This window comes from Erythrolamprus reginae, chromosome 1, assembly GCF_031021105.1.
Source record: "Erythrolamprus reginae isolate rEryReg1 chromosome 1, rEryReg1.hap1, whole genome shotgun sequence".
Taxonomy (NCBI): Eukaryota; Metazoa; Chordata; class Lepidosauria; order Squamata; family Dipsadidae; genus Erythrolamprus; species Erythrolamprus reginae.
The window spans coordinates 147645233-147658585 of record NC_091950.1 but is presented as its reverse complement, the minus strand read 5'-3'; the positions used below and the strand labels follow the sequence as shown (position 1 = coordinate 147658585).

The 13353-nt window shown below is 39.0% G+C and overlaps 1 protein-coding gene across 7 annotated transcripts in view; it reads right to left on the bottom strand.

Annotated features, from left to right (window-relative positions):
* The window catches only part of PTPRN (protein tyrosine phosphatase receptor type N), a 68996-nt gene that overhangs the window by 43117 nt on the left and 12526 nt on the right, over window positions 1-13353 (bottom strand). For 4 of the 7 annotated variants that reach the window (XR_011556947.1, XR_011556951.1, XM_070729491.1 and 1 more), the window contains exons 2-5: window positions 7390-7440; window positions 4853-4966; window positions 4151-4256; window positions 663-849 (exon numbers count right to left, since the gene is read on the bottom strand). Coding sequence is in view for 4 of the 7 variants with exons in the window: in XM_070729491.1 (XP_070585592.1) it covers window positions 663-849; window positions 4151-4256; window positions 4853-4966; window positions 7390-7440 (458 nt within the window). In the remaining 3 variants the exon portion in view is untranslated. The remainder of the gene's footprint in view (window positions 1-662; window positions 850-4150; window positions 4257-4852; window positions 4967-7389; window positions 7441-13353) is intronic. The other 3 variants (XR_011556950.1, XM_070729527.1, XM_070729505.1) reach the window with 1 other exon arrangement.

Below are 13353 nucleotides of genomic sequence, written 5' to 3'. Positions count from 1 at the left end.
GGACCTAGATGGTTGAGGGCAATATGCCTGGCTCCGAAAAATGGTTTAAAGCAGGTGTCTCCAACCTTGGCAACTTTAAGCCTGGAGGACTTTAACTCCCAGAATTCCACAGTCAGCAAAGTTCAACTTTCCATCCTCCTCAGAAGGATGGAAAGCAAAGATGGCTGTGGAATTCTGGGAGTTGAAGTCCTCCAGGCTTGAAGTTGCCAAGGTTGGAGACACCTGGCTTAGGAAACGCTGTGAAGCACTATGAAGCAGTATATAAGTCTAAATGTTATGTGTTCTTGCTACAAAGAACCACGAGACAGTCCGATCAATAGCTTGTTCCTGCATTCTTCTGGGAAAGAGCTATTATTTTAATTAATAGAACTGTTTTTTAAAAAAGACAAAAAAAGTGGATGGGGAACTTATGATCTTCTAAGATGTTGTACATTTCCAAATTTTATCAACCCCATCTAGCCTGATAATGTGATTACGGTGATTGGGGAGGATGATAGCCCAATAACATCTGGAGGACTAGAGGTTTCCAACCAATGTGAAATAAGCAAGCCCTACAGCATCATCCCCCAATTCTGTGCTTTCTGTGAACATTCACCCACAGCCAGGAAGTGGACTGAGGCTATTTTCCTTGACACTCAGTAGCTTCATTGAGATACACACACCTGGTAATGAAGGTAAGGCGACAGGAACGCGTTCTTGTGACCTAGCTCAGGCTGAGAGGCCAAAAGCACTTCCAGATACCTCTGCAGGAGTGCTGGGGGCAGAGGAGGCTGGTGAGCTCCCTGAGCAGAGGACGAAGGCTGAGATGACAAAGAGGGCCTCCTGGAAACTAGGTGAAGAGGTGGCAACCTGTAAAGCGGATATTCCAGGGTAAAATGTCTGTCCATCCATCTACCCATCCATTAACTGCCTTATATATGTATATGTCACTCCATTTGGGAAGATTCTGAGCAACATGGCTTAGGACCAGGTTACTTACAGGACCGTCTCCTGCCTCATGAATCCTGGCAACCGGTCAGGTCCCACAGAATCGGCCTTCTCCAGGTCCCGTCAGCTAGTCAATGCTGCCTGGTGGGGCTTAGAGGAAGAGCCCCGGCCAGAGATTTGTAAACCCCCCCCCCCTAGCCTTTTGTAAGGCTTTAAAAACTCTTCTCTGCCAGCAGGCCACTGAGTATTGTTATTCGGCCATGTACGAGTGTAAACAGAATGAATGTGAATGTGAATGAATGAATGTGAATGACTGGTTTTTTTTTAATAATTGGGGTTTTAGATTAATTTTAGATTTGTTTTAACCTTGGGTTTCTCACATGTCCTTTTTTTGTATTGTTCCCATTTTAAGCCGTCCTGAGTCTATGGAGAAGGGCGGCATAGAAATCCAAATTAGAAAGAAAGAAAGAAAGAAAGAAAGAAAGAAAGAAAGAAAGAAAGAAAGAAAGAAAGAAAGAAAGAAAAGAAGGAAGGAAGATAGAAAGGAAGAAAGGAAGAAAGGAAGAAAGAAAGAAAGAAAGAAAGGAAAGAAGGAAGGAAGATAGAAAGGAAGGAAGGAAGGAAGGAAGAAAGAAAGAAAGAAAGAAAGAAGGAAGAGTCTGCGGAGAGGGGCGGCATACAAATCTGATTAAACTAAACATACAAATCTGATTAAACTAAGATAGAAAGGAAGATAGAAAGGAAGGAAGGAAGGAAGGAAGGAAGGAAGGAAGGAAGGAAGAAAGAAAGAAAGAAAGAAAGAAACCAAGGGCCAAAATGTCCCTGTTTCTAGTTCAAAAATTTCTGCAGGGTAACTACTTATGGTGGTACCCAAAGCCCTGCTCTGCCAGTGTTATCTTTCATAGGATCAGCACCAAATTATAACAGGGTGCATGGAGTCCTTCTGGCTAGAGGGCAAAATTTCATTCTGCTTCTTAAGCAGCCAACAAAACGCCTTTGATGCAAGTGTTGGAATTTGAATTGCAAAAGCTGTGCTTCTCCCTCCCTGTAATACTGATTAGATTGTGGTCCAAGGCACCAGCAGTGCATACCGCAAACATCGGCTGAGACAAAAAGATTATTTTCTGGCAGGTGTGGAACTGGATCACAACAGGGAACAGAATAGAAACTTCCTCCTCTTTCAATCAAATCCTCAACTTGGCAATTTATTACAAGAAGTGAAAAGAATGGCTTCCCAGGGGAGATCCATCTGCCTCCGAAATTATCTGCCTTCTGGAAAAGTCTGAAGTCAGAACCCGATGCCACATACAGGCAGTCCTCAATTTATGCCCACAACCGAGCCCAAAATTTCTGTTGCTAAGCAAAACGGTAAAATTAATTTTGCTCCATTTTATGATCTCTCTTGCCACAATTGTTAGGTTACTACGAGACGTTTGTCAATCTGTTTTCCTCATTAGCTTTGCTTGTCAGAAGGTTGCAAAAGGTGATCGCATGACCCTGGGATATGGCAACAATCATAAATACATGCTAGAGGCCAAGGGTCCGAATTTTGATCACATGACGATAGAGATACTACAATGGTCGTACGTGCGAAAAATGAACATAAATCGAAATGGTCACTAAGCAAATGGCTGTAAGTCAAGGACTATTGTATTTTGTGTAGGGTTTCCCTCTCTCAGCCTTCAGGCCTTCCTGTCCTCTATCATTCCCGATTCCATTTAAGCTCAGGCTTAACTCCATCAGACACCTCATTTTCTGTCTTCCCTTTCTTCTTTACGCTCTTCTCCAGTGAGTCCTTCCTTCTCATTAGGTGGCCAAAGTATTTGAGTTTCATCTTCAGGATCTGGCCTTCTAAAGAGCAGTCAGGGTTGATCTCCTTTAGGACTGACCGGCTTGATCGCCTTGCAGTTCAAGGGACTCGCAGGAGTCTTCTCCAGCACCAGAGTTCAAAGGCTTCAATTCTTTGGAGCTCAGCCTTCCTCATGGTCCAACCTTCACAGCCATACATTGCAACTGGGAAAACCATAGCCTTGACTATACGCACTTTTGTTGGCAGGGTGATGTTTCTGCTTTTTAGTATATGTCTAGATTTGCCCTAGCTGCCCACCCCAGGAGCAAGCATCTTTTAATTTCTTGGCTGCAGTCCTCATCTCCAGTGAACCTGGAGTCCAGGAAAATAAAGTCTGCCATTATCTCCATTTCTTGCTTATCTATCTGCCAGGAATTGAGCAGGCTGGATGCCATGATCTTAGTTTTCTCAATGTTGAGTTTCAAGCCAACTTTTGCATTCTCCTTCACTCGCATCAAGAGGCTCTTTAGTTCCTCTTCACTTTCTGCCATTAGAGTGGTATCATCTACATATCGTATGTATGTATGTATGTATGTATGTATGTATGTATGTATGTATGTGTTTATATGTATGTATATGTATTATTTCACTTCTTGGATAAGTAAAAAGAACGTGAAGAGGGATCTTCCATTTTATAATCCTTGTTCATTCTATAATATGGTTTGGTATGTTGCTTTTTTGTTCCATTTAAAAAAAATATATCATATCCTCCCTCTCCCATGTCCAGTTGATATTTGATTCACATCCTTTAGTTGTCTTAATAATACATAGAATACTTAATAATACATAGATAATAATTAATAATACATAGAAACATAGAAGACTGACGGCAGAAAAAGACCTCATGGTCCATCTAGTCTGCCCTTATACTATTTCCTGTATTTTATCTTACAATGGATATGTGTTTATCCCAGGCATGTTTAAATTCAGTTACTGTGGATTTACCATACAATCCAGTATAATCTCACTTTCATTCAATAGTAAACTCTACTGACTTCAGTGGAACCTTCTCCCAATTAGGTTTATCCTAAACTAGGTGCCTTCAGATGCATAGACTTTCAACTCCCAGAACTCCTCAGCCAACGCTGATGGCCATTGATGAGAACTGTAAGGTTTGAAGTCCAGGCATCTGAAGGGCAGATTGGTGAAGGAAGCTTACGGAGATGCTTGGGTCTCAGCTTGATGATCAATACACTACAGCAGTTTTTCAAACTACCTTTGCATATCATTCACACATCATGACACCTCATTCTGGCAGGTGGTTGTACTAAAGAAGACAAGGGAGATGGTTTATTGTTGAGTACCAACCTAACACTAAGCAGTAGATGTTGGCTAAGAAACAGCAGCAGCTACACCCCAAACTATTCCTCCTACCTATCCTCAGCTGCAGAATTCCATGATGATGGGAGGTAAAACCTAGGGACGTGTTCCATCTCCTGGGCAATCACATACTGCGTAAGGTCATCCTGCCACGATAACCCTGATATGGAAAATAGAAAGTTAAAATAAGTTAGTACATGGCCACAAAAACTAAATGTTGTCTTGAATGCTGAAAAGATACATGTCCTCTGATTCAGGAGCAGACAACGCAATGACCTTGAGATATTTTGCCTTAGACCTCCGATCTCTTGTGGTTCTCCATTCAGGCCAAGAATTAAAACATCTGAGAGAAGCTAAATTATCGATCCCTACTCTAATCACTGAAGAAAGCTGAACTCTAGATAGGGTAGATTCTAGCAGCTTGGAGTAAACATTTTAATCAATGGCAAACATTCATACGCAAGGTTTAAAATAAGAGCAACTTCCAAATAAATTGGCAGAAGAGGCACAGTTTGAATATAACTCTGTAGAGAACTACGGCTCATAAAAGTTCATGCTTTTAACAACGTTTGTTAGTTTGAAAAGCTGCCACCAGATTCCTCCTGGACTTTGTATTATGAATCTGACACAGGGGAAAAAAAGTTCTCGACTATAGTATTAAGGCTGGAACGAGGCACCCCAAATCTTGCCTGATGCAGGGATGGCTCGCTTGCCTATCCTGTCCTTAGCTCTTCTCCTCTAAATGCTGATATTCACCTTGTGCCATGAGATGCCGTAGAATATCTTGCAAACGCTGGAGCACTGGTGTGGTGACTTGAAAGTAGGGTTGGTCTCGCAATGAACTTTCCTGGCACTGGCCAAATAAACCATCTGGAAAGATAACAAATTCATGGGATAGTTGTCTACATCAGTGTTTTTCAACCAGTGTGCCGTGAGACATGGTCAGGTGTGCCGCGAAGCTCAGAGAGAGAAAGAAAACAAGAGAGAGAAAGAAAGAAAGAGAGAGAAAGAGAGAAAGAAAGAGCAAGAGAGAGAGAAAAAACAAGAGAGAGAAAGAGAGAGAGAGAGAAAGAAAGCAAGAGAGAGAAAGCAAGAGAGAGAGAGACAAAGAGAGGGAGGGAAGGTGGGAGAGAGAAAGACATTGAGGGAGGGAGAGAGAAAGAGAGCAAAAAAGAGGAAAGAAGGAAGAGAAAGAAAGGGATGGAGAGAGAGAAAAAAAGAAGTGAGAGAAAGAGGGAGGGAGAGAGAGAGAAATAGAGCGAAAGGGAGGAAGAGAGAGAGAGAGAGAATTTTTTTGTCCAAACTTTTTTTAGCTGCCCCCCCCTCAATGTGCCCCATGGTTTTGTAAATGTAAAAAATGTGCCACGGCTCAAAAAAGGTTGGAAATCACTGGTCTACATGTATCAGAATGACAAGGGTGGAGAGTGGAGAAGAAAGGAAGTACCCAAGAACACTAGGCATACTAGTTAAAATTTGCATGGTGGGCTGTACCTATAGGGACCTTCACTGATTAAAAAAACCCAAAAAGTTTTGAGCAAATTATACACTTCTTCAAGCTCTGAGGACTTTTCCAGGAGCAAGCCCTCTTGCATTCATAGGGACAAGCATTTAGATAACTGGTTCTCAACATTTCTGATGCCACGACCCCTTAATAAAGTTCCTCATGTTGTGGTGATCCCCCAACCATAAGTCTAGCGCCAATTCTCCCAACAGAGCTTTAAACTGATTGGCAGGAAGATCAGAGGGGACTTTCCCCCTGTAAATACCTGATTGGTCGGATTGTAAAACTATGTTCCGATGCACCAGAATAGAAGCTTTAGTTCCTAACACCATGGAAAATTTATCTTTCCCCAAGGTCTTAGGCAACCCCTATGAAATGGTTGTTTGGCCCCCAAAGGGGTCCTGACCCCCCAGGTTGAGAACCACTGATTTAGATCAATGTACGTAATAACAAATAATTAACAATGGGGGAGGGTCTCAAATTGAATTGCCAAAGACTGATATTTCTATATAGCTGTAAACAGGGGTGGGCTGCTATGGGTTCGGCCATGTTCAGGCAGTCCCATAGCTAATGTTGTGGCCAGTTTGGTGAACCACCAAATTTCATCCCTGGCTGGCCCTGCCCATCCGGCCCTCCCCTCCCAGGAGTGTTTGGATGTGAGGTAAGTGCAGGTCCTGTGGGGAGGGTCGAGGGGAGGGTAGGAAATGGGACTTCTGTAAGTTCAAAAACTTGAGCTTGTTTATGGCCTCCAGAGTGCCTCCGGAGCCTGAGGGAGTCAGTTTTTGCCCTCCCAGAGGCTTAAGGAAAGCCTCTAGAGCCTGGGGAAGGCAATAATAATAATAATAATAATAATAATAATAATAATAATAATAATAATAATGGGGTAGCCCCGAGTCTTCGGAGAGGGGCAGCATACAAATTTAATAGATAATAATAATAATAATAATAATTATTATTATTATTATTTATTAGATTTGTATGCTGCCCCTCTCCGAAGACTCGGGGTGACCCCAGACCCCGCACCATGGTGTAAGTGGTCGACTAGGCCACGCCCACCGTGGCCACACCCACTCAGCAACCAGGCAGAGAACCCATTGCAGAAATTTTTAAAGCCCACCCCTGGCTGCAATGAATAGATATGTAATATACACTGCTCAAAAAAATAAATAAATAAAGGGAACACTTAAACAACACAATATAACTCCAAGTAAATCAAACCTCTGGAAAATCAAACTGTCCACTTAGGAAGCAACACTGATTTGACAATCAATTTCATTTTGTTGTCAGCACATTCAACTCTGTACAGAACAAAGTATTCAATGAGAATATTTCATTCATTCAGATCTAGGATGTGTTATTTGAGTGTTCCCTTTATTTTTTTTGAGCAGTATATATAAAATAATACTAATAACAGCAGCTTCCTATATACTCAAGAGGTTACCTTAGTAGTTCTGAGGTCGTGCATTAGGATTAAGTTTTTACTCAGTCCCTGACTATGAATCGAATTGAAGATAATAATAATAATAATAATAATAATAATAATAATAGTAATAATATGCAACCCAAAGGACTGATTTAATGTCAAAGGCATACACTGACACTGAAAGAAGTTGCCTCAATGAATGAGGGGGAGAACAGACCCTGTTGTGGACTTTCCTTCTCCCTGCATAAAACGTGAATTCATAGGCTCACATCTTTCCCCAGCAACAGGCAGGAGCTACTTCCCCTCCCCGCTATTTTAACAATTTTGATTGTCTTCTAGCCACAAACCCCTTGTGTTATATTAATTTACCTTGCACACAGACTTCCTGCTGAGAGCATAGCCTCCTGTCAAATAAACAGCCTGCAGGGGGGAAAACACAGAGAGACAGAAAGGAAAAGAGAGATAAGAGATTTTCTCTAAAACGTGGATAGTTCATTCAGAAATGAGGTTATCTCAGATGACCATCATATCTTCAGTAAAGGCTGAATTTGGTTAAGCAAGTATCAATTCTCAGCATCAAAATTAACAGTAAAATGTTTTGCTTTTTTTTGGTACCACTGGTAGTTTAAAAATTCAATTATGCAGTTTTCTGTGATATTGTGATAAAGTACACAAAAAATAAGAGTAATTCTAAAATCCTCCAATGTCTTCAAGAGTCCTCACACCTGTCTGTTATTTAATTTTTAGAAATACCCACCGCGGCAGCTAATCTGCACATCCTTGTGACAGCCACACTCTCTGAGTATTCACATGTTTTCAAAACGTCAAAGGAGCTATTGGCCCTCCAAAAATAGGAACCCAAGATATAAGTTCTAAACAAACTGAACTTAATTATTTAAAAATTGTACAAAAAAAGAAGAAGGTACAATCAATTTTTAAACCCTGGAAAGTCCTGGCTTGTCAATAAATAGAACACAGCACCATCAACTTTGGACAATCCCTAGGGAGGTTGTGATTGTATGAAACTAATGAAGATCCCAGAACATATATGAACCTAAACAGCATTCCTTTCAATTGTGAAAATGCCTCCATTGTAAAAACCTCTGAGCATTTCTCCAATGAAAAGAGAGAGCTTCAAGCTGTCTGCTTTATATTGAAGTACCTGAATCATGTTCATTGAGGGATAGACAAAAAGATGTTTCAGCAACATCTCAACAATATTCAGAAACAAAAAAGAAATTCACACATTAATATCTAGTGCAAACTAAGTATCAAACACTACAGAAACTGACAGATGAAACAAGCGGAAGAAATACACTTACACTCTCATTTGATGGAAATATATTTTAATGGAAGGATAATGGGAATAAACAAATAAACAAACAAAAATTAATTAATTAATTAATTGGATTTGTATGCCGCCCTTCTCCGAGAACTCGAGGCGGCTCACAACATATACAAAAAGACAATATCTATATACTGTATACATACTTACTTTTTTTTATATCTGTTTTATTTCTTGTCCATAGTGTACAAAGGCAATGATGTATTTATCAACCCACACAAGGTTGAAGCACATCTAGTTAGTCATGTACTGTATATTATTAGTATAACGAACAACTGTCTTAGGAAAAAAACCCATTGCTCATATGTATAAACCTCTTGAGATTTAAAATAGAAAAACAAATTAAAAAGTAAATAGTTTACGAATTTTGGTTATAATATACAGATGGATCGATGGGAAAGAATGTGGTTAAGAATAGCGAATTTCACATTGTTTTAAAATTGAAGAGAAAATTTCTATGAAATGATGTTCCACTGGTATATGATATCAGAGAAATTATCTCAGTCTTAGATTATAAGATGTATAAAGAATGTATAATTCTAATAATTGTTGAAAATACAGAAAAGATGAAGGGATATATTATCATTCATGGCAGACTTGTGAAAGACTGAAAAAACTGCAAATACAAACGATGTGGCTACTGGAACAGAATTCACATTTTAATACAGAAGAGTCTAAAAGTGAATTTAAAGATAAAATCGGAAACTTTTCTTCTGGGTTTAATGGAAAAAGACTTGGGGAAAAATTGGAACTTTGATGTTATATATGTTGACTGCAGCAGGATTGACACAAAAAAATGGAAGGACGCTTTGATTTCTACAATGGATGAATGGTTGCAAAAGTTAATGGAGTTAGCAGAGATGGCCAAATTGACTGCTTTGATCAATGAAAACAATACAATTACTTTTGTTTCTACTTGGAAACTGCTTCTGGGCTTTGTGCTTTTGGTGGAAAAAATGAAACTTTGATTTTTGGTTTTACTGATTAATAAGTTATAAAAGTTATAGAAATGGCTGGTTTATAATATTATGTAAAAGTAAAATTTATTTATTGGACTTATATGCTGCCCTTCTCCGAAGACTCAGGGTAGCTGAGTCATAAAATGTTGAGGTTTGATGTTATCATCTTATTCCACTGCACCAAAAGGAGTCAGGAGTCAATATGCTTTCTTTCTTTTTTTCCCTTTCCCCACATTCTCCCTTCCCTTTTCCCTCTCCTATTTTCTTTTGTAATTTTTATTATATATTACAAACCCATAAATAAATAAGCAAATAAATATGATGGGGGAAATAATTTAAATAAGCAACTTACTGATGAAACCAGATTTTTTTTCTATTAGAACTTAAGAATAGCCAATTATAAAAGGTGCATGAAAGATTGGTTTTATACATAATAACTGCAGATGGGCTACCGTATGTGCAAAGGGTGAAAATACAATAATATAATAAAAACAACCCACAATGGAAGATTAGACTGTGAAGATGACAAAATAAACAGAAATGGCAAAAGTGTCCCTTTTGGTCAGAGATAAAACAATAAACACTTTCTTAAAATACAGTACTAGAAATCCTTTAGTGATTTTTTTGCTGAAAGCAGACAAAAACGATTTGAAAAAATTGACGATGATTTCTGAATTTGGTGATTGAAAAGGGTTGAATATAGGAAGAAGTGAACTATATATGGGGGAGGAGTTACAATCAGTATGTCTGTGGGAGGGAAAACCAGAAGTTGCTTCTTTAACAATTTTTCATTTTCTTCTCTTATCTACTGCACTTTTTATTTTTTTATTTAATTTCTATTTTTTTCAATGTTTAAAAATCTGATAAAAATAAACAGCAGATAATTGCTTATTATTAATTTAATTATTCCATCAATCCAAATATTCTTTTGCTGTTGTTTCTGAAATCAGCAACTTCCAACCCTTAAAAAAATTCCTTATCCAAGGGTGGGGAGAACTAATCTCAAAGAGAAAGGAACGTTGGCAATGAAGCATCTGAAGTAGTAGTATTAAAAATGATAGAAACTTAGAAACTAAGTTCAGGTTTTGAGTTTTAAGTAATTTTAAAGGACTGAACTAGCACAGTAGCTATCTATAGTTCCCAATAAGGTACAGTATTGAATTACAAGATGAGTCAACAAACACTTGGCAATCAGAAATCGAAAACAACTTTGCTTTCAAACTAAAGAAGATGGATAAATAAGAACTATTCAGGTGTCTTCCTGTTATTAAACCTGGAAAACAATATAAATCCATTTAAATAAACTAGACTTCTAAAAATTTGCCTCATTGACCTGAAGAGAGATCAGACAGAATACAAGTTGGCTTGATACTTGACAAATTACACAATAATCAAAATGCCAAAACATCATTTCCCCTTACCTAATAGCATATACTGTACATCTTACCCATGTTAGTGTAAAGGAATTTGATCTTAACCCTCAGTGAACTGCATTGTCAGTGAAAGTAACCAGGATCAGCAGTGTTTCAAGTTTATTACATGCTACCTAACACAAGGATCTGATCTATTAACTGTTAAGGCAAATTGGCACTTTATGGGACTAGAATAAATCAAAACTGAGGATGCATTGACCCCGCCCTCAGGCTTAGGCCTAGACATCTCCTATGGTCCTATCTCCTGTGGACTATAACTCAGTTATACTCTTAATACTCCTAATTGGTTTGGATTTTACTTGAAAAGGTTGTCCTGGCTCTCAAATGTGAAATTTAAACCATTTCCCCCCTAAACTGGGATCTGTCCAGATTTGTCTGGATTTCAATTTTGGAGGGATATATGATAGCGGGGAGATATAATTTTGAAGAAGAATGTTTATCAATCCAACAAATTACTTATTGCACCTGGATCACTTTTAACCCATTAGGAATTTGAGGGAAGAAAATTTCCAACTCAGGAGTCCAAAGCAATCAATCAAATACAAATGTAACACTGGCTCCTTGTGAATTAGCTGTCTCAAGGAAGCACCAAAGTGTTTTGATTTTTTGGGGAGGGGAGGGGGGATATAATCCATTTAAATCAGTGTTTCACAAACTTGGCAAATTATTGGGGAAAGAAACAGCTGTCTAAGGGCAGCTTATTTATTTTATTTATTTATTACTTAGATTTGTATGCCGCCCCTCTCCGAAGACTTATATGAGTTTGGACTAGGGGGCCATATAAACCGCTGGAAAGATGCTGTTCTAGATGATTAGCCTAATCATATCAAATGATTGTATGTGAAATGCTGGTACCACTTTATAAGACCACTACCAGAGGCTTTTAAGAAGAGTTTGAACAGCCATTTACCTGAAATGTTATAGGGTAGCTGGCAGAGGGTGGGATTAGAAGACTTCCAAAGTTTCTTTCAACTCTCTTATTCTATTATACCATTCCTGGTCTATTATAAAAGCAGCTTTCCATTGGGAGTATCATATAAGCTTGGGAAAAAGATACATCTATTGAGTGACAGAGAGGGGGAGAGTTCTGCTTTTGTCTGCTAAAAATATCCTTCAAATATATTGGATTAAAATCCCCAGAAGCTTCAACCAGTGGAGTCAATACCTAATCATTACTAAAGCTGAAGTCCAAAAGATTTGGGTGGCATTACCAATGAAACAAACTCCCCTGGAAATTTTATGTCAAGAAGATTGATCTACCTCTTAATTATTTGGCTCATGAAGAGGACATTAAACATGGATCCTGTATATTTATCTCTGAGAAGCTCTTCTTAGGTCCAACCTTTGCAGTCTCAGGCAAGCTGCTTCCACAATAGAAGATTGATCTATCTAAACCTATCTACCTACCTACCTACCTACCTACCTATCTAAATCTATCTATCTATCCATCTATCTTATAGGCCGCCCAACTCCTTCCGGACTCTGGGCAGCATGCAACATATAAAAACAATATAAAATAATCTAAAAGCCATTAACAAATCATTCATATCCTTAGTGGCCGGATCAAGATGGTATCAAATTTATCAAAAGCCCCAGATCTGCCAGCAAAGACAGGGCTTCAAGGGCTTCTGAAAGGTCAGCAAGAAGCACGGACCTCAGGGGGCAGCTGGTTCCAGAGAGCCAGAGCCACCACAGAGAAGGCCCTCCCCCGCAGCTCTGCCAACCGACACTATCTGGCCAATGGACTATGGAGAATGTCGACCCTATGGGCCCTTATAGGTTGCTGGGAGCTGTGTGGCAAGAGGCGGTCCCGAAGATAAAGTGGTTCTAAGCCATGTAGGGCTTTATAGCAGATAACCAACACCTTGAATTGCACCCAGAGACCAATTGGGAGCCAGTGCAGCTCACGGAGAGTTGATGTGATGTAGGTGCACCTTGGTGCAGCCACAAGAGCTTACGTGGCTGCATTCTGGATCAATGTGGACTTGCACATTGCTGAATACAGAATTAAGATGATTACCATACAGCTGTTAACATAGCCTCTGATCAAAAGGTGGCAAACTCTTTTTTTCCCTCTTTTCTCCTCCCTGCACATAAGAATCCACAATAAATAACTGAATGTTCATCATAGTCCCATCCTGCAAATATCTTCATAGCTTCCCCTGCCCCCCCCCCCCAATTTTAAAGAAAGTAATTGATTCTCATTTGAGCGATATGGACCTTCTAGTTTGTCCTTAGTTGGTTCTTATTCCCTTTAGGGACAAGAGGAGGAGATTGTAATTACTGCTTTCCTCTCTGCAATCAAAACATTTCTTTACCTTCTGGGATCCTTGCAGAATCACCCTTTGCAATCTCATAACTATAATACAAATCATTTTGTAGAAATTGTTCAGGTTTATGTAAGAATAGCTAAAATGTTCTGCTGGCAGGAAACGGGAACAAATTAATTAAAAGCAATTAAGGGATATCACAGCAACAATCGCTAAAACCAAACATGAATTATTTATTACCTTTGTTTCTTTTTAAGGGGAATGAGTAGAAGTTGGTGTTCTTAAGACAAATAAACATTTGCATAATAGAGAGGGAGAGGAAAAAA